General features: G+C 42.9%; 3 protein-coding genes and 1 long non-coding RNA gene across 8 annotated transcripts; 1 reads left to right on the top strand and 3 right to left on the bottom strand.

The window, feature by feature from the left end:
- Positions 1–455: 455 nt before the first annotated feature.
- nr2c1 (nuclear receptor subfamily 2, group C, member 1) lies at positions 456–7,692 on the bottom strand. Of its 5 annotated transcripts, none has more exons than XM_084671706.1 (14): positions 7,556–7,692; positions 6,251–6,375; positions 5,799–6,032; positions 5,183–5,267; positions 4,708–4,887; positions 4,278–4,425; positions 4,075–4,171; positions 3,695–3,876; positions 2,603–2,756; positions 2,319–2,440; positions 2,092–2,234; positions 1,858–1,995; positions 1,592–1,697; positions 456–1,366 (listed from the first exon to the last, which is right to left on the bottom strand). In XM_084671706.1, the coding sequence occupies exons 2-14, from the start codon at positions 6,314–6,316 to the stop codon at positions 1,195–1,197; spliced, it is 1,827 nt and encodes a 608-aa protein (XP_084527832.1). In that variant the 5' UTR covers positions 6,317–6,375; positions 7,556–7,692; the 3' UTR covers positions 456–1,194. The 5 variants fall into 5 exon arrangements, with proteins under 5 accessions (XP_084527832.1, XP_084527831.1, XP_084527833.1 ...); XM_084671705.1 differs by having other exon boundaries at positions 7,364–7,615; XM_084671707.1 differs by lacking the exon at positions 7,556–7,692 and adding an exon at positions 7,364–7,434 and having other exon boundaries at positions 6,251–6,388.
- Positions 7,693–7,928: 236 nt separating this feature from the next.
- LOC146258915 (FYVE, RhoGEF and PH domain-containing protein 6-like) lies at positions 7,929–18,980 on the bottom strand. The gene is made up of 21 exons (XM_084671702.1): positions 18,804–18,980; positions 15,765–17,820; positions 14,646–14,790; positions 14,415–14,482; positions 14,288–14,318; positions 12,803–12,954; positions 12,418–12,574; positions 12,150–12,237; positions 11,667–11,717; positions 11,462–11,520; positions 11,284–11,355; positions 11,136–11,204; positions 10,889–10,972; positions 10,717–10,796; positions 10,402–10,504; positions 10,140–10,286; positions 9,914–10,019; positions 9,671–9,759; positions 9,462–9,590; positions 9,137–9,276; positions 7,929–8,966 (listed from the first exon to the last, which is right to left on the bottom strand). The coding sequence occupies exons 1-21, from the start codon at positions 18,811–18,813 to the stop codon at positions 8,930–8,932; spliced, it is 3,873 nt and encodes a 1,290-aa protein (XP_084527828.1). The 5' UTR covers positions 18,814–18,980; the 3' UTR covers positions 7,929–8,929.
- On the top strand, positions 8,923–9,650 carry LOC146258916 (uncharacterized). Its single transcript, XR_014729681.1, has 2 exons — positions 8,923–9,308; positions 9,552–9,650. It is a non-coding gene; the product is annotated as an uncharacterized LOC146258916 (long non-coding RNA).
- A 207-nt stretch (positions 18,981–19,187) lies between the features above and the next one.
- LOC146258914 (uncharacterized protein C3orf20-like) lies at positions 19,188–26,805 on the bottom strand. Its single transcript, XM_084671703.1, has 18 exons — positions 26,582–26,805; positions 26,407–26,504; positions 25,745–26,268; positions 25,270–25,329; positions 25,071–25,170; positions 24,594–24,824; positions 24,228–24,377; positions 24,014–24,134; positions 23,177–23,302; positions 22,934–23,014; positions 22,602–22,740; positions 22,112–22,322; positions 21,844–21,933; positions 21,388–21,721; positions 21,004–21,123; positions 20,134–20,276; positions 19,946–20,047; positions 19,188–19,844 (listed from the first exon to the last, which is right to left on the bottom strand). The coding sequence occupies exons 1-18, from the start codon at positions 26,642–26,644 to the stop codon at positions 19,751–19,753; spliced, it is 2,787 nt and encodes a 928-aa protein (XP_084527829.1). The 5' UTR covers positions 26,645–26,805; the 3' UTR covers positions 19,188–19,750.
- Positions 26,806–27,190: the final 385 nt, after the last annotated feature.

Below are 27,190 nucleotides of genomic sequence, written 5' to 3'. Positions count from 1 at the left end.
GACGAAACGGTACAGATTTCTGAAACAAACCCTGGTGAATGTGTAAATAATCAATATCATTTACTGTTATTAGGTTAATGTAAATATAAACCCAACTGGGTTTGTTGAAATGTGTGGATTTTCCAGATAAACTGTTCATAACATAAAAGTGACACATTTAGTCAGCAACAACACAAAAAAGAGGGATCTGTTTACTCACAAACCTGATCAATATACATGAGAAATATAATAACCCAGTCCAAAAATAGCAACTATCTGGTCAACAAAATAATTACCCTCTTTCTAATCCACAAAGATGGCCTCTTCTGATTGGTGACTTTCCCCAATTAATTTTTCAAAATGCGCTTCTGAAGTCCAGCAACCGTGACCAAGAGATTGGCTGGTTTCCAACAAACAGCCTGAAGAAGTGACATGCATTCTGCCCAGTGGATTCTGAGCAATAAATGTTACAAATATTTTTTGCAATTGAAAATGTCATTTTTATTTTCAAATGAACTGACAATTGTTTAGCAACTACATGAATATATCCAAAAGATGGAATCCTTGCATGAGCAACTTATCGTCCATGATAGCTTTGTTTCGTTTCTGTCTATATACATATTTATATATACATATTTCAAATAAGTCTCACATTACGTTAGGTAGAGTTAACTCATGATGCAAGCCTTTTCCTTTGGATTGGCAAACAAGTAAAATAGAAAAGGTTATAACCTTCACAATTGACCACATTTCCATGATAAACCAATTCACATTCCAACAAAAGTTTTTCTCAAAAACATTACAAAAAAGCAAAGAACAACTGGATGGGGGAAACAGTCAAAAAGCACAAAATGAAAGCCTTGAAAGGATATGAAGCAAAAAAAATACTCTGTACAATAAAAAGCACAATCAACTATGCCCAGTTCAAAAGTTTGTTCCTGAATCAGCGGATAAGGGGTAGGCTTGGCCATTACTGGTGAGTACTAGATTGTCACCCTGCGAGCCATTTTTAAGCAGTCATAGAGAATCAACTAGCTAATCGGTCATAAGTGTCCATCAATCTGGAAGGTTGAAAGGGATGAACAGCATCATATGCCGTTTTGAAATAACACCAAAACTCATTTCCAGTTATGAGTTGACCCATTTGCTAACCACTACCGACTGGTTCTCTGGGGTGTATGGTTTTTGGAGTGGGGTGGGGGTTGAGAGGGAGGGTCAGATACCAGAGACCACCTGGCTGTTGTAGTCGGTAGACTCCATCTTGAGAATGTAGGGGATGATGCTGTCTATCTGCACATTGCCAATGAGGCCCGCAAAAAAGAGCTCCTCCGTCACGGTGGCACTCATGAGACGCAGGGCCGGGAGACGCAGAAGCAGCTTGGATAACCTGGAGAGGAGCACAACGTTTAAAAGTCTGGGTAAAGGCAGATCCCTGCATGCCAACACACCAAAAAGTGTGCTAGTAACGGACATTATTTGTGAATTAAACACACCAAACATCATTTCTCAACTCGAGTCGTAAAATAGGTCACGGCTTGCCTGTCACCAGTTTTGAGAAGTGCTGGTGTAGCCTAGATAATGACAAAATATTGTGGTGGTGAAAGATACCAACCGATAAGAGTCCTCTGGGTAGGTCCTGGTGACATAGTCTTGAAGCTCCATGAAAGCCTTCTCCTGGAACCTCTCAATCTGCAGGGTGTTGTCTATACCTGGGTGGTCTGAAGGAAAACACAAAACCATTAGCCATGGTTGAGTTACGAAAAAAACATTCAGTCCAATGATGAGTCATGATCATGGTCAGAGTTGCAGCATTCTAACTATTTAAGGAACTCGGATGTTTTCTAAAACAACCCATGAAAGTTCCTTTTCCTCACTTACCGGGGCTAAAAAGGACAATGGCTTTGAGGTAGGCATATTCATAAGCATCTGGGGATAGCTTGGACATGCTGTTACAGAACTCCTGCATCCGCCAGATGTGCTCCATCACAAGTTTAACTCGCTCCGGGGACAGCTTCTCTGTAAGGGACAGACAAACACAACAGCGTTCATTTGTAGAAGCCTTAAGAACATAAGAAGGTGTATATAAGCAGTACAGTTTGGCTGACATGCTACCTTCTTGTAAGCTGGTCTGCAGGTGATTGATGATGGCGGCCAGGATGGTGGCGACATTCATGACGTTGGAGCACTGGGCCAATCCCAGGGCAAACAGCTCATTCCAGCAGGCTTTCATCAGGTTTATGTCATTATCTTGGCCACTGAGGAAGAAGAACGAGTGAGTCTGCAGCTCTGATAAAAAATAAAAAAAAACGGGAAAGTGAGCATGTGAGAGTAGTACTCACCCCAGGGCCTGAAAGGCAGGTATAGAGCGTGCCCAGTGCATAGAGAGGAAGAGCAGTCGTGAAGCTGACTCGCAGATGTAGTTCACATTGAGGTACTCGGGCATGGGTAAAGGCATCATAAGCTGCAGGTGGAAAAAAAAGAAGGGGAGTTAAAATGGAATTACAGTGGGCTTTGTGCTACGTTTTTTCAGACATTTGGGCAGTTATCCATTTCTTCTTTTTTCCCCCACAAACGTAAGAGCCATTTTGTGGAAAGGAAAGGTTTGAGTTTGAATGCTCCTTACCTTGAAGGGCACATGGCTGTCTGAGAGCAAGGGTCCCTCCAGCTCCACCACAGGGCCCGACTGGTCCCCTGACATCAGCTGCATGGTGGCCTCTAGGGAGTCGCCCGCTGAACCGTCCCCAGGGTTCAGGGCCTTGGCCAGGGTGTCAAACGCTCTGTGGGGGCCCACGACACCTTTGGGTAAGAACTCGCACCCAGGGGCCGACTTGCTAACGTCAACCCAATTAAGAGACGCAAACACCCCTCTCCTGTCCTGTGACTTGGAACTACACCACCATGCAGGTGCAGGTCATTAAAAATCATTGTTGATCAATCATTAAAATCCTATTTGAGGAAAACTGTAGTACTGAACTGGTAGAAACCTGATGAACCTTCTTGTACACTCAGACTTTGTTCAATTTGCACGTTGATGCTAACGAAGAGGGGGGGGGGGATTTCTTCTCCCCTGTGAGAACAATTCAAATAAAAACCCTTTTCACATGATCTAGTCAACTAGATCTAGCATTTTAAGGCAACTGGTTCTCCTCAAACATATCTTAGACACAATTGGGTAAGAACACACTGATGACTATTAATATAACATACACATGCTTTTCAGGATGGACAGGAGGTGAGGAGACAGTCACTATTTCAGAAGGGCTATCCACGCTAGAGGATCACTGGATAAGCAGACACACTTATCCACAGATCACACAGCACTGACTATTTAGCGGTAATGGTTTAAGCACTTTTCAAAAGTGGTCAGATATTATTCAAATCAAAACAGTTCATGTCTGAGACTAGCACTCCAAATAGTCCAATAGCAAACTTACAGAAGTATTGGATACAGCTGTTTATTTATTTTTTATAGCCACGTCTGAACTACACTCCCAGGGTCAAATTTAATTAGGTCCTTAACAGCAGAGGCAGGAAGCACATGGCCCTGGAAAAATTTAATTTGCCTCATGATATACAGAAAACAACCCCAGGACAACCTTTATGGTACACACGCAAACACAAGCATCAAACATGCAGCCATCAGTTTTTATGTCTCCACTGCCATTATTCAATGTTGTGATACTCCCATCTCATTTCATCCTGAGGACGTCCTTACCGAGTGATATCACTTGCAGTTTGTTCATCTGCTTGGAGATCTGTCATGGAACTGTCCCCGTTGCTGAGGGTCTCCCCCATCATGTCGTTGTTGCCCTCGGCAACCTCCCTGGCCTTGTTCAGGTGGGCGAGAGATGTGACTACATTAGCCAGAGTGCTTAGGTCACCCTGGCACGGATCGTTCTGAGGGAAGACAGGAGAGGGGTCAGAAGACACTCGTGAAATTTACCAATCTTCTTTCATCTTAAAATATGATAGCCAGGTAATCATGGAGGCATTATTTAATGAGGGGACTTTAATATTTAATGAGGTTGCTAAGAATGTCCTAACAGGACTACCATCAGAAAGACGTTGGGCTATAAGTTCCATAGCTGCTTATACCGTTTCAGGAGAGGCTGGAATCAAAACAGTGTTCTCCATCTTGGGGAAGGGCTGCTGAATGTTCAGCAGCATGCTCGACTCCAGCAAACTCGTTGACCTGCAGAAACAGGATAACACCATCTCAATCGGCCCCTCTCGAGTGAGGTTTTTCCGTAAGAAAAAGTACAAGTGATTAAAACTTGTGTCCCAGAGTTCAGATGTACCTGGCAGTCTCCTTGTCGGTCACAAATGTGGGTGTGGCGGCCAGAGGGCTGCACAGGTTCTTACGAATGTAGATCTTCTCAGTGGAGGCAGCGCAGTTGACCGACTTCTCTCTGGACACCTCAACGGGCTTCCGCTCACACTGCACAGCTGGTAAGAAGCAACAACAGGACCATAATGGTGTCATAGTAATAGGACCCAGCAGGAAATACTCAATTGGAATTCCACGTAGTTACTGCTAGTTCTGTACCCTTAAAAATAGTTAGTCATCATATTTAAATGTAAGATTCCTATATGTTTAATGTATGCACCTTCCTACCAAAGCAAATCCTTGTCTGTGCAAACTTTCAGGGTGACTAAAACCCATTCTGATTCTGTAAAAACTGACTTTTCTAAAATGGCAACCTTTTCCAAAGTTTTTCTGATACTCACAATCCTGTTTCATGCCGAGGGCCATGCAGCGCTGCAGCCTGCAGTACTGGCAGCGGTTGCGATGGTGCTTGTTGATAACACACTCTCCAGAGCCTCTGCACGTGTACACCAAGTTTTTCCTAATACTGCGCTTGAAGAACCCCTTGCAGCCCTCGCAGCTTACTGCACCGTAATGGCGTCCTGGAATGAAGAAAGGGGAAAAAATAGGTCACAATGAGCTTGGTGTGTGTGTGTGTGTGTTTGTTAAAGGTTGTGTCTCTTGGAAAGATGTGTGTGTACCTTACTCTGTAGGTGTGAGTTAAAGGGATCTGTAGCTGAAGTGTGTGTGTGTGTGTGTGTGTGTGTGTGTGTGTGTGTGTGTGTGTGTGTGTGTGTGTGTGTGTGTGTGTGTGTGTGTGTGTGTGTGTGTGTGTGTGTGTGTGTAAAATAGTTTATAAGAAAGACATCTTAAGGTGGAAGCGCTGTTGTTTCTCACCCCTACCTGAGGCCTTGTCTCCACACACAACACAGTACTCCACCACTGGCTTCACCATAGCCTGGTCAGATCCTTCAGTCACAAACTGCCGCCCCAAAAAAAGACAAAATGACAAAGCAAACGAGAACACTTAGAAATGTTCACAAAACAAACATACTGGATAGACTGGTACTGTCTGTATGCTTTTACTGTGTACACAGTTTATACAAATATATAAACAGTCGGTATATATATATATATATATATATACTATATGTATTAGATTCAAGAAGGCTTATTTGTAGCCAATGTCTATAAATAAATATCTTAATCCTTGGTGTCAAATGAAATCCATGTGTGCAAAATTTCAGTTGCATCCTAGCCCTTTCAAATGTGATATCGCAAAGGGCATTTGAAATACCCCAAGAAATGAAACCAAACCATGCCTCAGAGAAAACAATGAAAACAAAGCTCTTAATGGGAGAGGGGGGGAGGTACATGTAGTCATTTAACAGGCACTCCTATCCAGAGCGACCTACAGTAAGTACAGGGACATTCTCCCCGACGCAAGTGGGGTGAAGTGCCTTGCCCAAGGACACTGTCGTCACTGAACGTCATTTGGCACGGCAGTTGTTACCTGTATCTGTTGTCCTCCCAGGTCAGGTGAGGTGAACAGCAGCTGATTGACCCCTGAGCCATCTGGGGAAGCAAGGATGACTTTTCCAGACGGGGACTCCTGTTTGGCCAGTATCACCTTTCCACCTGAGGAGTAGTCGGCATTGGCCAGAATGTACTGCTGCTTTCCTGGGGAGGTCTGTTCCAGGGCAGTCACTATCTGGATCTTCTGTCCAGTCTGCTGGTCTGTCACAATCTACAGGGAAACAGAGGAAGAGTTAAGGATAAGAGATGGCTAAAGGAACATGAGGGACAAACCAAGTAGAGATACAGAACAGCTTCGAAAAAAAATGACCAAGCTTCTTTTTTTTCTTGTTACATTTACAAAAAGGGGACACTGCAGAATGCAATCCCAAAGCTGTAAAGTAGTTGTTCACCAATGGCTCATTATTCTCCATGGTAATGCGACATTACCTGTATTCGGTGTCCGAGGGCCATGCCACCATCTGCTGATACCAGTTGAATCCTCTGGCCATCCATGCTGACTTAAATTTTCTTCTGCTGCTCTTCACATTAAAACCCCCATGAGTCTCATGAAACTGTGGCAAAAAACTGCTTCAATCATTTGGAATTTATTTGTGTGATCAAACAAGATATCGTTATGATAGAGGAAAATGCATTTAACACAGGCATCATGAATTAGGTAAATAAATAATCTATCAGTATGTGGCAAAATAACAAAGGTGTATTTTTGGGATTGCTTAAAAAACAACGACATATGGCATCGACGTAGGAAAAACGGAAGGATTAGCTACATTTGAAGGATGTTCATATGTATTTGAAAAGTTCTGCAATGAGCTTTATTGAGTCAAATGGGAAACCTTAGGTGTAGTCAACGTATACAGCTTGTAGCCAGCTTCCAGCTAGCTAGTTGAATTATGTCTATGTTGCATTGCCAGACGTGCGGCCTATGCTAGCTTGCTAGCGTGTGGATGTGCGCTGACCATGTTTTATCAACAGAACAAAACCCATGCCTACTACAGCTTGCTAGTAACAAGGTACACATTCACAACGTGGTTGTAATTACAACATAAACAAGCTCTTGTCTAGTAGCTATTTAAAATCGATACGGAAGATAAAGGTATTTCTTTTCCTGTGGGTGAAAGGTCAACATTGAAGGGTTAAAGCATGCTAGGGTTCAGGGCCCACACAAACACGCAGAGAGAATGAAGTGGCGGGACGTAGTTGTTCTCATTGCAAAAAATGAAAACTCTTTAGGAACGAAGCCCCGATTTATTCCGTTTTAATCATGTTGCTGATCGGAATCACACGCGTCATGGACAGTCGTTCGTCTTTTCTTACGACTAGAGTTTTTTTAAGGAAGTTGAATTGGATTCCACCATCGTACAAATGTGTATGGTATGGGTGGCTAGCCAGCCTGCCAAGCTAGTACGGCTAGCGCCAAGCTTACGAACGTTAGCAGAAACGTTATAATCGCCAGCATAATATACAAGTTAATGCAACATCAGCAATTATACAGACATGAGAAATATATTCAAATTGGCGTTAAGTTGAGGATGAGTTTACCTTTGTTTAGAAATATAGATCTTGGTTCGGGATCCGGAAGGATGAGCTAGCTAGCCACCCAGCGCTATTAGCTTTAAGCTAGCTTGTTATGGCTGCATCCCTTCCTCTGCAGCAACGTATTCGCCTCATATGACAGACCCAACCAATACGTCAATCGAAGGTAGTATTCGTGAGCAAGCCCGTTTGCCTTACCTGTTATAATGCTATTTGATCAGACGTTAGTGGGATGGGTGATCAAATAAATAATATTTTCAGTCGATTGCTGCAGTTTGAGAGAGGGTCAGAGTTCGTGACCTTTTCCTCAAAACACTCTTTGTTGCACATGCGCAATTAGTCGTTGGCTTCTGACTATTAAGGTCTTGTGAAATGTAAATCGAATAGAGTAGTAGGCCACAAAAAGTCCCAGTTAATAAAAAAAAAAAAAAAAAAAACGTATATACCCGATGATATAACATTTTGCTATAAAAATGTTTGGTCAGTGTAATCTCCGACAAATTATTTCCATTGTTCCATCTGGATCTGAATCGTCCGGTGCAGGGGTATTTTCAGACTGTATGACTAAAACTGAGTTGGTAAAACATTTATTACATAGGCACGCTCTGCAATGCACATCACACCAGTAAATATAAAATTGATTTGCACCAATGTAAAATAACATTTACACTAAAATAGCATTACTTTAATCTATAAGCAAGCACTTTAGCTGACAGTGTGTGAAAGAGGTTTATCCTTTCTAAAATGGCTACTGTCAGTGAGAAAATAAATGCAACCAAACGGAGGTGTTAACCAGTGTGTAATACTCAATCTTCACAAATTCAGAAGTGTCTTAAAATGGATATCGAATACAAATCATGTGTGATCAAGGGTGACTTGTTCATGTGTTTTTTTCTTTTCTTCTGAGAGCACAATTCCCTACATACAAAATGAGGACTTTACATCAATATTAAAAGCAAGATACCCTAAAAACAAATCATGTGTACTGGTGAATGTAACTGGGAATATTAATGTATACATAAACTTAAATAATGATGTGTGAATCTAATTTCTGTTTTTACCATAACCCTGTGAATTGGTCATTCAAAAGTTGTGAACTGTCAAAAAGAAACATGAACAATTGCTAACCTCAGTAAATGTTAGGTGATAGTAACCATTACACCATTTTCCCTGACTTAACATTCGTTGTACAGTAATGTGTAGATTGAGGCCATTTCCCCACATACATATTTACAGTTCTTAGTCCCCTTGAAATGTTGAACTGTTACTCAATGCTCCTTCATTTGGTGCATGTGTAATACATCTGCACATTGTCTCTTACTTAGGCACTAAGTACAATGTGGCTCTTTGGCACCAGTGCTTTATGGCTAAATTAGGCTTATGGTAACAATCAAATGTGTCGTTCATTTCTGAACAGTCCTCCATTTGGTTGGATATCTATGCCAATGTATTCACACTGTTATTAATTACATCAAACCAGTCTCCACATCTGTGATTAAGTCATATCCTAATCTATTCACATTCAGATATTATTAATTACTATGCAAATTCTGCAGGCTTGTAGAAAGAGGATCAGAGCACTGAGGCTTCTTTGAATGCATCTTTCCATCTGTCAAACAACAGAGAAGTGCAAAACCACATTGTTAAATCTGCCATCAAATCTGAGTGACAGTTAATAAAACGTTTTCAGAGGAGCGTACAAAATATCTCAGACAATTTAAGGAAAGGAATGAACTTGTGTTGATACATGACAAAATGAGTGACATTCATGCTGTGTACCTTTGGGTTGTTTGGAGGTCATCTGCTTTAAAAATGTAGTAGAGTGTGTTTTTATGGAAGAGCTTGAACTGGAGCTTATGAATAAACTCTTCTTTCAGTATAAAACCAAGCAGCGGCTGGCTTTCCAATGCTGCCACATCCTACAAAACAAGGAGAGCACAAGATAGACCATGTATGTTGATTATAAGCCATCAGATTTTTCAATTTAATTTGCCATAGGATTGAATTACTGTATACAAAAAAATGTAAACATAGACAAATAATTGAATACTGTTAATATATCAGTACATGAAAATTACTGACTACTATAGATTGTCCATCATACCTCACTGGCAGCATATGTGTATAGAACCTTGTTCTTGATGACAAACCAGAGCCTCTTCCCCTGCTTCTTGTTGCCCTTTGACCTCTGCAGGTATCCACTCATGGAGGAGTTGTCTGTATTTGCTGTCACCTAAAAACAATGTTTTAATGTTTTAATAAAAACATACATCTGAATTATTCTCTCCTTAGACCATGGTGTGCTATAGTCACCTCTTTGAGGGCAGCAGGAATCTTTTTCTGTTTCCTAGAGAAGGCGAAAGAGGACTTTCCCACAGGGGAAAGTAACGTTGTCTGGTCTCCTAGGGACAAAGGTGTCACAGGTCATTAAAAAAATTGTGGCATTTGAGTAATTTTATGTTGGTGTATCTTAAGTGGTTTTATAGGCAACAATATCGAGCCTTATTTTTATGTATAGTATCAGGGTTTAGATGGACGCCCCAGAAAAAGCCTTACTTCTCTGCTCCTGAAGTACGAAGATACACTGGTCACACACTCGTGCCAGCTGGTTCTTTCGGTATTCCAGACAGTGTTTGTTGGTGGAACATGCTTGGCACACCACCTAGTAATATATACATGAAAAATGAAGAAAACATTGCGTGCGTTGTGTTACGTTGGTAACTTGTTAAAGAAAAGCAGAAATAAATTAAATTGGCATGCCTCAAAAGTATACTCCACCCACCTTTCCACAAGCACGACAGTGGTGTCGTCTCCAGGTGAGGGTGAATTCGCAGGTGCAGATCATACACATTGTGGCCCTCAGGTCCGGGATCCAGATAGGTGCTGTGGAGCCCAATGGTGACCCACTGCAAACGTTCTGTGTCTCTACCTAAACGTAGGACCCATTCTGCAGTCAGTTCTCACTCGCATATTACTTTGTGTAAGGAAGCATTTTATTTGTTTTGCGGTAAGCAAGAATGCCATTAGTTCAGCGGTTTCATTACCTCCTCCAAGCTTTTACTGGATATGAAGGTGATCTTCTTCCTTGTATAGTCATCAATAGCTGTGGAGATAGCCTCCAACCAGCCATCTCTCTCTGTGGCAGAACTAGAAGAAATAAGAAAACACCAGATGTCAGTCTATGCCAAGTAGGACATTAAATGTCTGTATATACACTCCATGAGAAGCTTGCACTATAAAAAATGTTACCAAACGCTGCCAGAAGTAAATGTCCAAGCACTTTTTTGAAGTACTTGATGAAGTTGCAGTGTATTGTTTCAAATGTGTAATAAAGCAAACAACCTGTAACAGGTTCATACCTGGCAGATAGTATAAAGGAACGTTCTACGCTCTCTATGTTCAGCTCGTTCTGATAAGCCTCTTGGCTGGGCTTGCTCACCTGTAAGTAAAAGACAATATTTACATTTTGAAAATGGGTGTGTGGAAAATGTAATTCTGTGTGGGCTAGGAAATAATACAAAGAGCTCCCACCTTCATTCCAGCCAGAGAGAGCATGTTGTTGAGTTTATACTGGCCAGACTGGACAGAGGTGGTGTATAGTAACGCGTCATTGAACTGGATTAAGAGAGGTCCAACCATCCAGTTAGTATCACTCATTACAACCATTTAGAAGTAAGATTATAACATGAACTCTATATCAAATTTAAATTCAAATTTAATTGCAAGAGTATATGTGTAGAAAGCAGTAAGATCAAACCACAGTTTAGTAGGGGCTTACCAGGAAGAACATTCTAGGCTGCATAACCTTCCTGGACAGCTTCATCAGGATTCCCTCCTTCAGGAACACCTGGAAATACATGACAGGTGAGAAGGAAGAACCAAGCTATCAAATTCACCAAGCTGTGGCCTGCCGGGGGGTGCCCTACCCTCCCAGGCTGGACAATCTCATGGTGGCCATTCAGACTGCACTGCAACTGGATCAGCTTCTGGAAGTTATCCTGAAGAAGAAAATACATGGGGTTCTGATAGCTTGTAGGCACATTAGACAGCTTCACAGGAGTTATGAAGTTGGTGAACTTGGAAGTAACCAAAGTTGTCTCTCACCCCCTGTTTCATGATGTCATTGGCATGATTAGCCACCTCCTTCACTATGCCCAGGGCCGCTGTGAGGAAAATGTATAAATACATAGGTGTGGTGTCTGCTTATTCTCAACTCAGGCACTATAAATACTATTGTAAGGTTTTAAAATGAAACATCCTCGATAGTGAAATGTTATTTGGGCAGGTGCTTTACTCCTATTGGTTTTACCTTGTGTGTCTTTGTACTCGGCTGAGTCAGGGGACAAGTTCTTCAGGTAGTCTGAAATCGCACACCATTTCAAAGACAATTGACTGATACAGGAGCAGTAAGTTGGTAGCACAACGGTGTAAGTGACTGGTATTGTGTCGTAAATTCTTTGAATGTAATCTCACACAGTAAATCCGAAATACAGGACCCCAAAAGGTGCTTATGTAATGGAATTACTCAATAATGACGTTCGAGACATTCTTCACATTTTGCCACCACGAGGTCCATCCATCAACCATGGGATTCTAATCTTGTTATGTCACCAAATCAGATTTGTTCGGTACTTCAAAATCACATTAGATGTGGCTAGTGAAAAGATTTATGCAGGTGTTTGTACTTTACAAGCCACAAGATGGTGCTGTTAATCCTTTCATACCCAATGCTAAACCTTTCTAATGACTACCATGTGGAGGGTGGAGGAGGTTGATGAGAAAGTGGCTGCACCTGTGAGCAGAAGTTGATACTGGGGGATCCTCTGAACCGGCTTCAGAAGGTAATGCCTCAGAGCCAGGTTGGCACAGCGAGGACTAGCCTGGGACAATGAACAACATTGGAACTTCAGAACATGTAATGCACAAACAGATACAAAGTGACATACCGAAACCAAAGTGTGACAAACACACATTCTCAAAAAGAAACACAAAATACAGACAGGAAAAAACACACCCATAAGACAATGCCATACAGAAAGAAAACTGGTTGGCCTAGTTACCTCAAACTCCCGCACCAGTCCAGCAAACGCAGAGTTTTTCTTACTCTGCTCATCCAGTAGGGCCACATTTTTGTCAAACTCCCGGATATATGTGGAGTACATCTTCAGATAGGGCCCCTTCTTCACAAATATGTCAGCCAGTTGACCATGTTCATCCCTACACAACGAGGACAGATATAGGAGCACTTAAGTTTGTCTGTATTATACAGTTGGAATTGAAAAAAGTACAGTATGTAGAGGGTTGGGTATACCAACAAACAATAAGGAAGTGGTCAGGAATGCTAGGTGTGTTATGCATGCTTGTGGGTTATGAAAGGTATTTCAATAAGCGTTCCATTTAAGATAATGGGTTATGAATGCTGCCTGGCTGGCTGGTTCCGGTTACCATTTAGCCACCCTTTCCTTCAGCTCTCTGAGCAGGTCTTGGTTCAACTCATACAGCTGGGGGAGGTAGTAGAGGATCTGGTTCAGAACCCGCTCCTCAATCACAGGCTTCCCAGTTTGACGAGAGGCCTCGGCCACCGCATGCCGAAAGTCCTACAGAAACATAAATAAACAACAAGTTAGAGAAACATGTAATACTAATATATAATGGATGGACTCAGAAGACAGGAACATAGGTTTCAGAACGCAGTTCTGGAGAACTTGATTTTCAAGATCTAAAAGAACTCTTTCTAAAAGAAAGATCTAAAAGAAGTGTTTGGAGAACAGTAAACCACACTAAATTTGGCACTTTCAAGTGGCCTTGGACGTGGAATGAGCTGTTTGTGAACCCTGACCATGTACTAAGCTGTCTTACAGAAGCAGTTTATGGTACACCTAAAGCCAGTCCTGACCAGAAGAGCGGGGACATCCCAGGGGTGCCTGGGGAAGCAGTTTCTGCCTTTCCTTTCTGATGATGAGAAGGTATTTAGTGGTTTATTGGGCACAGGGCAGGCAGAGAAACTGCTTGCAGCACAGCTCCGGTCAGAAGGCCCTGGGGGCTCTTGTGGTTTATGTGGTCTCCTCTTTCTGTACAGCAGACAGCCTCCTCTCCTAAAACAGAGGCCTCTCACCATACAACAGCAACAGAGAAGTAACAGATTTTGTCTTTTATCAACTTCCGCACACAGTAAGACACAAGGGCTTGTGACTCAGTACTGTTCCATCTGCAGATTGAGTCACACAGCCATCCGCTGCTTCCTCTTCTGCCTACTCACTCCATCTATCTGCAGACATGACCTTCAGATATCTGTGTAAGTATTGTCTATACCCATCAGCACCTTAGTTATGAGTACCCTACTGTATTTGGGTTTCTCCATCCATCTTATTATATATATATATATATATATATATATATATATATATATATATATATATATATATATATATATATATATATATATATATATATATATATATATATATATATATATATATATATATACATACAGAAAAGGAACCAGGCTCACACCAACAATGTTTACTTTAGTAAACAAAAAAACATTTTCATTCGGTTGACAGACTGGTGATACACGTGAATCAAAACTGCGACTATATTCAGCTGAAGCTATGCCGGGTCTCCAGAAGGATTCAAGTCAGACAAACACGTTGATATGTTGGACCACTGTCAGATCATACAACCCCCCTAACAAAACCATGAGGAATGTGAGCCTCGCTGATGCGAGCGAGAGGCGTATGGTTCCCAAAGTGTGTCAGCCCCACATGGGGTGTGCCCCAGTAGCTTGCCTAATCGAACACACATGGTCTCATTCGATAGAAAACATACAGTACAGCACCATACCAAACACGTTTGTCACGTGTTTTTCATGCTGTTTTTATATATGCATGAAAACAGTACAGATGTTCCAAAAAATGTCTGGATACTTACGATGTGGAGCAGCTTCAGGGCATCAACAAACCTTAAAAGACAGTAACCAGAGGCAAGTTAACAATCCAGAGACAAGTTAACAGTGATACATAACAGGTGAAATATGTCAAACTGTTTAGATACTCACACGTGTTCAGAGCTCATAATCTCATGAGCAATGTGGACTATCTTGCTCTTCTTGGGTACATTGTAAACCTGACACCAATGGAAACACTATTTTTAATCGATCACAAAAACTAGACACTAGCTAATGAGACTTGATCTACAGGTATCGTGGAGTATAGTTCGATTGTGTACAGTGACATAGAAGTTGCTGGTATCTCATTTTGCAGCTACATTATCTGACCGTGTGCCTTACCCCACTCTCCCCAGGCTGCTCCGGGTCTCCTTTACTGGAAACGGAGCTGTCGTCATCTTCATCCTCCTCCTCATCCGAGCTGTGGACCATGTCCTCATCTGAGTGGTCATCGTCCAGCTGGGTGGACTCTTCATCGATACAGGCACTGTCGAGGCAGGACATTAGAATCAAGACTGAAGACAACAGCTGGAGATGGATTATGCTCACTCACACACACACACACCTACCTACCTACCTAACGGGACGAAGAGTTTAAAAGAAATAAGAAAACATAGAGCTAGGGTGTGTTGCAGAGGAAGGTGAGAGAGGAAGGGGTTTTATAGTCAAACGCCTGACAACGCATATGATTAGGGTGTGTCTTTCTTTAAGGATCCATCCGTGAGTATTCCAACATTTCCTGCAGAGCACTGCAAAAGGTCTCACAGGAAAAAGAGCTCTTGACAGACTGACGGCCGGAAAACTCCCTTATGATCATCGACACTCCCTCTAACACCAACCCTGGTGGGGCCCAATTCCAAAACAGCCACTTTGCCTATTCCCTGGCCCCTACTGACTGAATTGTGTAAAGTATATGTGAGAAACACTATGAATCCAGCAAAGCAAACTATTGTACTTCTGTTGGAGGGCCAGTCAACATGAAACATGTGATTGCTGCTCTGTTTCAAGCCTAGATGGCTGAAACACTAAGCCGTTCAAGGCATAGAACCATGTTACACAAACAGTAATCCTCAGATTTAAATTCAGTCTTATCCAATGATCATTCCAGTCATTCCAGATACTGACCATACACCATAAATGTATGCTACTCTCCTCTCTTACTCTGAGTCACAAACAAGTAGGGTAGGTAACAGAGAGAGAGAAGAAATACAGAGACAGTCAGGAACATTAATATAAAATCGGTTGCATTAAGATGCAGTACTGGGAAACCAGGCAATGTCAATTTACCTCAATAAATAGAACTACTCCATGCCACACATACTACCCCATGCCATACATACTTGCCCTTTGAATCAAATGTGAGACAATCATTTCCTGTCAACAGCGTAGTGGTTCATTGTGTAAACATTTAGAGTATTCTGTAGGATCTGTGAATGTGTGTGTGGCCTTAAAAGACAATACCTCTTAGTTTCTCTGTGTGGTTGTTGCTGTTGATTGTACTTCTCCAGGGGCATATAGGGCTCCTGTTCCTCATATATGTTCTCGTCATCATACATGTAGTTCTTTCCGGCTGGAAATTCCACAGGTGACATCACTGCACTGCCTACGGCTGGGTTGATGTACTCTGGGATCTCCTCATACAGGGGCACGTTTTCATATTCCACAGCCTGTTCCGCTCCAGGGCAGAACTCATCTCCATCCACGCTCTGCTCCAAGCCAATCAAGGGACAGGAGAACTTGCGCTCGCCCCAAACCCGCACCCCGAGATTGTCCTGCAGGGCACGTGGGAGCCCGTCCACACACTGCTCCGTCTCCTCGGTTGAACCTTCCAGCGTCTTGCCTCCTTTGACTAACAGGTTGGGCAGCATCTTCACAGATAACTTCAAGTCTAGAAGTCTCCGGAAAGAGCCTCGTTTTTGTCCCTCAGAGCGTGTGATGTCCGCAGAAGAAAAGGACTTGGCTCTTTGCTTCCCCTGGCTGGAACGAGAGGGCTTGGTTGGTGTGCCGTTTGTCTTGCCCTTGTGGAGAGCAGGTGTTTGATTAAAGACCCTTCCTGGTTTCTTCTCAGGGGGTGGGGGAAGTACCCTCATAGCTTTATTGTTTAGACCACCATCTTGAGTTGGCTTAGAAAGACTGGGTCTCCCTTCACCTTCAGCAGTTTTTTCTTCTCCGGCCTGCTCTGATAATTCCTGTTTCAGCATCCATGCTGGGGAGCTGTTTCTCTGAGGCATCTTGGGGGTCATCTTAAAAACCCCATCTTCTTCTGATATGATGCCAGTTGCCACAGTGAGGGGTAAGTGACCGCTGAGTTCCAGCTGTTTTGGTTGACTTGTCACACTTGGATGACAAATGAGATTACAGTAAACCCCCTGGTTCTCATTGCTCCCTTTCTCGTCATCCTCCTCATCTACTGAGATCTCCATTTCATGGACGCAGTCGCTCCACACCAGCTCCTCCTCCTCCTCCATGTCCTGTGGTAGAGGCTCATGGTGAGGGGAGAAGCCCTGGGCCCTTAGAGGTCCAGACAGATAGGGTTTCTTCCTGGCAGGAGGCGCTGGCGGGGAGCATTGGTTGCTCTTCCTCTCCACTGACACCATCACTTCACCGACAGTCCTCTCCCTCTCCTCGCTGCCTTCCTCCACCCTTTCCTGCCTGGCAAGGGCGGCCTTCCTGGGTTTCCGTGGGACAGGGACAGGGAGGGGCTTCCTAGGGACTGCTGGAACAGAGGTGGGACTGGAGAGGGATGTACCAGGCATGTCAGTAGAGCTGGTGAGCCCTTCCTCTGTGTCTGACCTTGTTGAACTAGAAGGATCAATGACGTTGCCATTGGTTTTGGCCCTTTGGGTTCTGTGAGGAAGGGAGGGCTTCACCATAGGATGTACGGTATCAACCACAGAGTTAAGGTTCTGATTGAGTGTCTTCAATTGATTATGTATGGGTGTTTCCTCTGGGAGGTTTGGCTGTTTTGGATGACTACTGATGGATTGAGAGGGAAGACAAACATCTGGTAGACGGCTAGTGTGAGGACTCTCCTTTGTCTCTCCACTGTTGTCTTTTTTGGCTTGACACCTGGGAACAGATTCCTCTGAGTGACCCTTCTGTGATGTTTTCAAGTTTTTCTCTATTTTGTTGATTGTTTTCTCTGCTATGTGTGATTTCCTTAGGCACTGACAGTTCTCCTGACTACACAGACAGATGGGAATAATATAATCCCAATCGGGTTTCTTGTTCTCTTGTTGTATTCCATTTTGGGAGTTCAGAAAACCTATACTTCTTGAGATCTCCGACTTCTCTTGCACCATGGTCTGATGGACTGTCTTTGATGACAGCGGTGTGGACTTAACCATGGTGGTGATTTTGTGGAGGTCCGGTTTGGGAGCTAAGGCTGGTTTGACCCTCCTAGGTGTAACAGGAGAAGCCAGGGACAGGCCATCTCGTTTGGGAGACAAGGGAGACAACCCCAGTGGCTGAATTGCAGGTATCTTTGGTTTGGGGGCCAACGGAGGCTTGTCTGTGCCTGAAAAGTGGGAGAAAAAATTAAAGACTTTAGATACAGTAGATTATCATCCCCATCCTCATAGAATTTCAAGACAATATATTAAAGTTTGAAAGATCTGCTTTACAACTCAAAAGATTAGCAAATCTTTGCAATGTATTTGTCTGTGGCAAATGACTGTATTTGAGATACTTTACAGGTTGACAGATGCTAGATTATTGAGGATACGGAGAGAGAATCGTTAGAGCTTTAAAATACCCTTCAATATCAGGATTTCCTGCATCCTTCAGAGCCATAAACTGGTGTCAACCTCCCATAGAGCAATACAGTTTTGACAGCTTCCTTTCAAGCGGTAAGTACCATGACAAGTACCACAATCTTTCTCCTGGGTGTTGTTCGTATATCACATGGGTTTTGTTTGCCACACTTCTCAACAACACATTAATCCTGTTAATGTAGTCAACACTGCAGCTCTGGGCCGAATGGCCCGGGACCATGAGACTGCTCCATAATGATTACTAAAGTAACTGCAAAATGTACAGTACTGGAATGCCGACAGGAATAGATATAAAGGAAAGGCATCCAAAAGAGAGCCATGTGTGTCCTTGAGCAAATCCACAGCTCACCAGTGTTTGTTTCCCAGCCACTCCGTTTGGCACAGCTAGCGAAGATTAACACTAAAATGATCTGCAGTTTGACATGCTAAACCCGACATAATGTGATAATAGAAAGCTTAAATTGAAAAAAAAAAAACGATTTTAATATTTAAACCATGTCTGTTCAGTTTGTTTAAAAATCACGAAACAATAGAGGTGCTAAATACATTTTAAAAATCTTCACACCGTAATAGAATATACGTAGACCTATATAAGTGATTTAATCTGCTAAAACCGCAATACTAAACATTGTATAACAAATCTCAACCGCATACAACCACCAGCAGTCATCGAAAGTTTTCAACAACAAAACAATTATTACATTGATACAGCGTCTAGTCAACTTACCTGAGCTCATGACTGTTTTGGAACCAAACTCTCTAGCTTTTCTCGTAGTTTAGATGACACCGCTGGTTTTTAGCTGACATCTCTTGACCCATGGTCAACAGTCGTCAAAATCACTAAATCAACTATCTACTCTTTAAGGATGTTGCTCTACCCGGCAGCCTTTTGATCCTGCTACAGTTGCACTCTTGGAATCAAATGATCTGATCTATGAGTTTGCGTCATTGTCCACACATCCACTAGAGGTCTCCGAGCACCACCAATAGTCGACACTGAAAAGCCCCCACTTAACACCACAAAGGCGTCACAAGTTCCTGTTAAGTTTTATTTAGACCAATATTTGTGCTTGCCTTCAAATTAAATATCGAATAATAGTATGCCATGATGAGTAAAGGAAATGAAATCATTAAGATAGCATTTTTTTTTGAGGAAGACAAACATTTTTATCAGAAGTGATTCAACAACATTCCGCAAGATGTGCTTTTCTACAAACTATTACACAACACTTAAGCCTTAAGCCTTAAGCAACTTTGTACTGTACTGATACAGTTGTCCTGGATTGTACTGAACTGATACAGTTGTCCTGGATTACTAAACCAACATTGACGTTCCCCATTTGTAATCATGCATTATAAAAAAATTAAAAAAAACATATATTTGTAAAAGCATTTTTGCAATAGCCAGTGTATGCAAAATGTCTGAGATTAATAATGCAAACATTCACTAAGTGTCATATTATGTTTTAAGATGCTGACATAAGCACAGACGTTTGTGATTTGTAAGCTTTTTCCATGCAACACCATCAGTTGTTATATATAGACATATTGAAGCACATTGCTTAAGACCATTTGGTGTAAACAAATGTGTATATTTTCTCTGTCTTCCATTGACATCATCTTTGAAGAGCATAAGCAGGAGAGCAGGACCCTGCAGATGGATGCTAGGTGTGTTCAGGTTGGGAGGAAAGGTAGAGAGGTTGCAGTCTTTTTGGCCTTTGAAACTGTGTTTTTCTTCAGGGAAGTCACGGGTCCCTGAGTGGGTTTCCTGTGACTCAGATAAACAAAAGATGTGATATTAAAAAAATGTCACCGTTTGATATGCTTAAAAGGGGGAATATTTGACTTTTGATTGCTTATTTGATATACCTCTCACAGGTTTGGGTTTCTCGTAACTGGCCTTTCAATGGAGTTATTTGCGGTTCTTGAGAGAGAGATAGGTCTCCAACCACTGCCCTCTTCAACCGAGCACTGTCAATAAAGTTCTGTTAACTACAAAACCCTTCTTATAAATCGCTCATAAGAAAAAATACCAAAGAGTCTGTGTGATCCTGTACCTGAATAGGTAGTCTGAGGGCAGACTATGACCTTGTCTGTAGTCCGCCCTGGTCTTAGCAATTTGCTTGTGCAGGTTTCTCTCTGAGCAGCTGTAGCCATTGAAGATGTAGTCTGCGAAGAGCAGCCTCCCCCGGATGTACATCTGTTAATCAACACATGAGACACAGAGACTGTGGTGGATGGTTGACCAGAAACCAAGATACCTTTGTTTAACAGGACTAATACTTCATGTACTCACATAACCTAATCAGGGATCTTGGGAGCCACAAGCCATACTTATCTTGACTTTTAATTGACTCAGCCCATTTACTCCTGAACCAGCAGCTAATCTCCACATTTTTTCTGTGGAACACTACGCATATTCAGGGTTTACCAGGTTTCAGAGAAATGGGTTATCCCTTTTGAAAGATCCAGGTCCTGTCTAGTCGATACCATTTTGTAATTTTTGTGGGCCAACTCCTGGTCTCAAGTTTCTCCACAGATTAAACCGAACATCCGTCTCAGCATCATAGTGGCTGTCACTTTAAGCGAATGAGAATACAGGCCCGTGTGTGCCTCAACATTCAAGCTTATTGGCAGCATTTCAGAAAAGATGTTTCCTCTTTCACTTTGATTTAGAGCAGTGCCTGTAAATATATCACCGAGATGTGAGGGATGCGACATAACAAAGGTAGAGGTTAACAGTGTGTTGGGTGAGTTTTCACGCCTCGTCTACTCCGCTTAGCATCGATTATATTCTCCCAAACATCTTTACACAAGAGAAATACAGTCTGCAGCTGTTCCAGTGTCATGGCTGCCACCTAGAGGGCCATTAGAATCTCAGCGAATTAAGACGGCCCGTTCTGAAAGGCATCTGCTGACCAACTGACCAGAAACATTCCAGGGGAGGCGTTGTGTCTATGCTGCAAGAGGGTGGTTCCGGTCGGTCTAGCGCGGGACGTCCCTGTAGACATCTCATACCTCACAAGGCGGAACGAGTCCAGTTGACACTGAGTACGACAAGCGTAATTGTTGCATTTCTATTGGGATAGTATACAAGGCTTTCTGTTCATATCAGGAATAATTTTGCAATGCTGATAAGCTGATAGCTGACACAAAGCACATTTCAAGTGCAGCAGAGCAGAATCATTAATCATAAACAGGCAGATTGTTGATTTTTTGTGAAAGATTGTATGTGTATACACACACCGTTTATGTTGTATTTATGTGTCTGTGTGGGAAGGCCTTTGTGTGTTTGCAGCCACAAATCCAACCTGAGTGCATGGCATGGCCCTGTTCTTATTCATCCTCTCATACAGCTGTTCCAGCAGGTCCTGATTGGCCGGCGTGCCAAGAGGCTGGCGCTGCACCCTTACGCACACCACCAGGATCTGCTCGCTGCGGGGAGGCTGGCCCGAGATGAAGGCATCATACTCGAGGTCGGTCACCACAGGCATCATCCTGGTGCTGCAGCGGCACAGCCTGCGGACCTCCTCCCCCTGCAACACAGCCCTCAGCTGGGCAGGACACGGGCTGTAAGGGGGGTTGTGGGAGGGCTGGTGAAAAAGACCAGAAGTTCGTTGGTCTGGGCTCTTCAGGATCACCGAACTGAAAGTAGAAGACAAGAAAAGATTTCACCATCTGAAAACTTGAGAATGGAAGGGAATCACAAATCTTTGTGACCGCGTGTGAACTGTTGTGGTGTGTGGTGGGGGAAGGGAAGACTTTACTCCAGTTTGACATTGCTGTGAACTCGGACGGTTCCTCCTGTCTGAGTGATGTGGTGGTGCTCCTCCGTCATCATTTTTGGAGTGAACATCCTGTTATATCATAGATCAAATAATAAAAATGATAATGAAATCAACAGGCATTTTGTCACTTGCCGCTTTCAAGTGTATTAAGTATATAGTACACAGCATGTCATGTTGTGTGTGTGTGTGCGTGCGTGTGTGTGTGTGTGTGTGTGTGTGTGTGTGTGTGTTTGGATGGTGTATGTACCGTGTCAGCTTGGGGGAGGAGCTCAGGAGGAAGTCTCCAGGTGCAGAGAGGTATCTGAGGAGGGGCTGCTTCTCCTTGCTGCCCCCCTCTGGACTCTCTATGTTACTGTCAGCAGGGTTATGAGTGGGTTGGGCTGCTGACTCTGCCTCCCTCTTCAGTTTGGGGTGTTTGGGGGATTCGGACATGCGCTCAATATCCGGGCACCTGATTCCTGATAGAAAACCAAGAACAATGACATGTGCATATGTTCAGAAACTGAAATGATGGACTGTGAACAAAACCACAGCAAAGCAAAAAGCAAAAAGCTCTCCACACACTTATCCAGGCAGATTTAATTCTCAATTAAACTCAGGTCAACCATTTAATTGAGTTTGAACTCAGACAACTCAATCTCACCATCCAGGTCACAAGAACTTTGGATAACAAGTCTGAACAAAATGTGTAGGCAGCTGGGCTTAAAGATGTATACTGAGGTTTCCATAAGCCTTACCAGTGGCCACGCGGTAGAACTCTAGCCAGTCATCCAGGATGTTCTTCACTCTCCTCTGTAGTCTCCTCAGTTCCTTGGTCTCCCGCCCTCCTCTCAAGGATGAGGTCATCTCCCCCAGCCGCTCCACCTCCCTGACAACCTGAAGGATCCAACATGAACACATGTAGACATGACAGAAAAGCGTAACCAACATGGAGAAAGCAGCCCGAGCATGTGAAACAGATACATCCTTTAACCACTACTGTATAACGTATAAAAGTAGAGAGGCTTTTTATATCCAGTGTGATAAATGACATGACAAGGGAGTTGAAGTGAAGGTATCGCTAGTGTACCTTCAACGATTTGAGTGTCAAGGCTTTACGTTCCATGTTGTCACTCTGGGTCTTGTCTGTCTTCCTACCCAGGGACAAGTCCTGCATTCCAGAAGAGAGGACATGTTTTCCAGACTGCAGGCAAGCCTATAGAGAACAGCTCCATTCAACAATCAGATATGGGTGTTACTGACACATTATTTTGGACACATCATCTTATCGGAGCGCGTGGTGTTAATTCTGATGACATAACTGCCTTCTCACCGTTTCCGTGGTTGGGAGGGTGGTGGCGAGGGAAGATAGAGGCAGCTTGACACTTTCATTGTGCATCTTAAAGCAGAGCGTACCCGAGGTGCCGCTGAAAAGCCTCACACATATCTGGTCAGACATCTAACAGGAGATAAAGGGGGAAATATGCATCGGGTAAATGAATCCATTTTTCTAAACACTCTGAACTCTCCATTTGACGTAGTGGTGGCGATCAGTAACACGTGATCACAGAGGGCTGTGACTATGTTGAGGCTTGGTCTACCATGGAGATAAAAGGCAACAAGGACATGAACCAAGCTGGCTGCCACGGTGTAATCCGAGTACTTTGCAAGGGACAGTTGATCAGACCACGTTGGTTCACCAGTCACGGCCCACATCTCCTCTTTTGTCCATTCCCCACAACCCCCCACCCCCTCTCCTCCACATCCCCACCATTTATCGCACACGGACTATCCCATGACACGGCTGCCCAGCAACTGTGACTTAGCCCTCTTCACTGGCCTTGTCAGTGCATGGTATAATTGCTCAGGGATTACAGAGGTTAGGTGTAAACTCTCGGTTATCTAGGCCATTAGAAAAGGTTAGCCAGGGACAGGACCCTTAGCAAATGGTTTGCATCACTGGGAGAAAAGTGAAGAAGGACAAAGGATGTTGGGATGTTGGAAAATCTTGGGAGGCGTAAATAAATGACACCTACCACTACTTCACAAACAAGGCGCATAGCCCTTCTCTGGACAATCAGAAATGACATAGTGTATGAAGTATGTCAGTTGCTTAAATAATATTAACCATACGGTTTGTCATCAGTCTGTCACCATGTTGTCAGGTTACCTGTAACACTATCTTTTCCTTCAGTCCAGACCCTGTCTGCCAGGTCCACTCCTTGGTCACAGTCCCATCAGGGTCACAGGTCAGCCCCCCATTCTGATCCCAAGCTGCTATAATACTCCCACTACACACAGAGTGATGTCGCAGAAAACGTTACACATAAATAACTAAAACCATGACTGTCGCCAACACTTCAGCTTCAGTAGCTTAGCTTTACCTGGTTGGGTGAGTAGCAGAGCCGTGTCCGAATGCAGTGATGCTGGCGAGAATAACCGGGCTGGCACTGTCACTGAACACATTAGTATAGAACCCTCCGCTGAGCAGCCCTGAGTTGCTCTGGCACACGGCCACATGACCAGAGGGGTAGCTAGTTGGTGAGGGGTCAAGGGTCATGGGATTTGGTATAACTCAGTGGTTAGAGTTTGCATTAGGTTGCATGTTCCAATTCCCCTCAGGTGCATGATGCTTTGAATGAAACTGTCAACTAAATCGACACACTAACATGATGTGCTGTCCTACAAACCAGATGGCATTTATCTGCAAAAAAAGACTTTCATATACAAATAGGTAAAAGCAACGATACTAAATAAAGGAAGATCTGTCGTTGATTCTGTAGTGCAGTTTGTGCCGAGAGGTGTCGTCCTGTTTTAGCTCAGGCACTTGGGGCAGCCCGTTACACGGAGTGAGGGGAGAGACTGGCTGGACCGTGTGTCCCACCCTCCTGTTGGGAACAGCGGGCTTGTCCTTCCCATAGTACCTTAGGATAGGAGGGTTGCTGAGACCCTGCTCCGCTTGCTTGGCTGCTTGCAGCTTACTGTAGGGGGTAAATGACAAAAGCATACGTATGTTGATGCACTCACAACAGGAGTCAGTAAAAATGGCTGGATATAAGAATTGATGCCGTAAGAGGTGGATCCTGGACCCCATTAATGTATTTTTGAAGGTTTATAAGTAAATTAATAATAAAGAAGAGTTACAGAAACCTATGGACCCTGCCAAGCCTAAGGCCTGTGAGTCCTTTACCCCACATTAGCCCTGTGAATAGTTCTTAAGTAAATACATAGGTATGTTTGCCAGCTGCAGTCTCTCCACAGCCCACTGACATAGACTGTTCCACTGAGGCTCATCCCACGAGAGCTCCTTTGGCTGGACAAGCCAACCTGCGCAATGAAATAGGTTACATCATGTGTAATAGGAACATTTACACAACACAAGACAATGTTGATAGGGAATAGCGCAAGTGTGTGGCTGAGCCATACCTTGCTCTTTGCAGACTTTTGAGGACACAGAGAAACTGATAGTTGTGGACAGGTGAGCTGCTAAAATAAAATGATTGAAAAACGAAATATGAATTGCTATTATTTTATCCAGATCCAGTTACATTATAATTTTGAACCAATGCCATACACGTTTTTAATTAGTTAATAATTGACTAATACAATTCATAGACCTATGTGAGAACTGATTAACAGATGTAAACCGCGCCTATGCGCTACACGGCCATGCCTGTCCTCCCTTGTAAACCAACATTAACCCTCCATACAGCCTGTAACCAAATATCTCCTTTATTAAAGTCTTCAAAGGTCAACACAAGTGACTTAAGAGGTACTTAATCTTTAATGCCAATTTTCATTACTTCTATTGGTTTTATAGACGCCAGTTAATTAAAGATGATGGATTGTGATATTGCGCCGTATACATGGGAGACATTTAATGCCTAATGGTCGTACTTACTTTTGTTTGCGTTGGAAACACATGTTTTCTTTCTCACATTGTGGTCTTGAGTGTTTCTCTCAGGTGCATTTTTTTCTGACATCACAGCATTCTTTTTTATCTTTTTTATGATATGTACCTCCATCTGAGGTGCATTGTCGTCTAAATGAATAGAACCCTTGGACTTTCGCGGTTTCGCAACTTTGCTCTTAACTACCGACCTTCTCATGTAAACCGCACCTGAAGTCAAATCCTTCCACGAGTAATTTAGCACATTCACGAGCCCGTGAGGAATACATCCTTGTTCGCTTCCTTCATGTTGTAAAAGAAGTTCACCTAACTCGCTCAACAACAGAGGGGCCATGCGCTTGTATGATTCCAACAGGTTTATATCTTCCAACCCGTCCACTTGCGCGGCTTCCACGGTCTTCTCGCAAACTTCCCGCGTGTCTGCATTAGATTTGCCACATATTCCATTTTGCACTAGCAGTGTATTATCCTCGCTTTTTACTTCTGTTTTCTCGTTGAGATAAGCAACATTCCCGCTATTGAATAAAAATACATAAAAATACAACTTGTAGCCTAACTGAACTCGTCTATGTTTAAACATATTGTTTCTTATTATTTTAGTACTGACAATGTTCTTTTCAAATAAATAAATACTAATTGGAAATTCGGTTTACCTTTTTGTGGTGTTTGCCATATGTACGCCTTCATTTATCAGATCAAAGTTGACATGAGTAAGTATAGTAGTGCGCTTCGTAAGATCTTGTCTTGTTGGCTGGAGATATAAAATGTACATAACTTGCATCCAAATACAGTCACTTCAACAACACAAATGTCCTGGTTACAGCCTACCTGGTCGAAGAAATACAGTGGTCCACATTTCATATCTCCGCGAATTACCGATGAGGTCATCATTTGACCCAAAACAGACACACAATTCAACAGAAATAAGGTATTGCAAAAAAATATCGTCTTCTGACCGTGTACTCAATTTATAAACAGTTCCAACAGATTAACTTATTTTCAATGTCAGACTACATAGGACACCAAATCTATTTCCCTGATCTATTCTACATGTAACCTTTACCCCTTTGGTTTGGTGAGACTTGTTGCTTGGATACTACGCTGTGCCGTCTGAAAATGCACCCATCACGCACCATAAATAATAAACTCATAGCAACAATCTGAAAAAGCTTTTCAGTGACGATGCTAATCACACCACAATTCACTGCTACTGAGTTTATATAACTCTTGGATAGGAAAACGTGTGGCACAAATTGCATGTGTGCAGAGCGCTCAGTAATTTGAGATGCTGTGATGAGTAGACTAATTGGATGAGAATTGAGAAAGTAGTTGTACGATGCAATGGTTCCGTTTGTGGAGAGAGTATTAGGCTACTTAATCTTTTAAAAGTGCATTCCAGTCCGTATTTAATTTACCATTTACCATGTTGTATGTATG

This window comes from Hypomesus nipponensis, chromosome 14 (assembly GCF_054491055.1).
Source record: "Hypomesus nipponensis isolate SF chromosome 14, ASM5449105v1, whole genome shotgun sequence".
Taxonomy (NCBI): domain Eukaryota; kingdom Metazoa; phylum Chordata; class Actinopteri; order Osmeriformes; family Osmeridae; genus Hypomesus; species Hypomesus nipponensis.
Note: the sequence above shows the minus strand (reverse complement) of the source record. Positions and strands in the feature narration are given on the sequence as shown.

Coding starts and splice junctions, on each gene's coding strand:
- LOC146258915 (XM_084671702.1), bottom strand. Junction 14,319..14,414: donor ATTATGAGCTCTGAACACGT/GTGAGTATCTAA, acceptor CTGTCTTTTAAG/GTTTGTTGATGCCCTGAAGC. Junction 9,277..9,461: donor ACACATATGCTGCCAGTGAG/GTATGATGGACA, acceptor CTTGTTTTGTAG/GATGTGGCAGCATTGGAAAG.
- LOC146258914 (XM_084671703.1), bottom strand. CDS start 26,644: ATGATGACCTCATCGGTAATTCGCGGAGATATGAAATGTGGACCACTG. Junction 21,722..21,843: donor CACAGCAATGTCAAACTGGA/GTAAAGTCTTCC, acceptor TTCTACTTTCAG/TTCGGTGATCCTGAAGAGCC. Junction 21,124..21,387: donor GGGCCATGCCATGCACTCAG/GTTGGATTTGTG, acceptor TGTCGTACTCAG/TGTCAACTGGACTCGTTCCG.
- nr2c1 (XM_084671706.1), bottom strand. CDS start 6,316: ATGGATGGCCAGAGGATTCAACTGGTATCAGCAGATGGTGGCATGGCC. Junction 2,757..3,694: donor ACTGCAAGTGATATCACTCG/GTAAGGACGTCC, acceptor GGGCCCCCACAG/AGCGTTTGACACCCTGGCCA. Junction 1,698..1,857: donor CATTGTCCTTTTTAGCCCCG/GTAAGTGAGGAA, acceptor GTTTTCCTTCAG/ACCACCCAGGTATAGACAAC.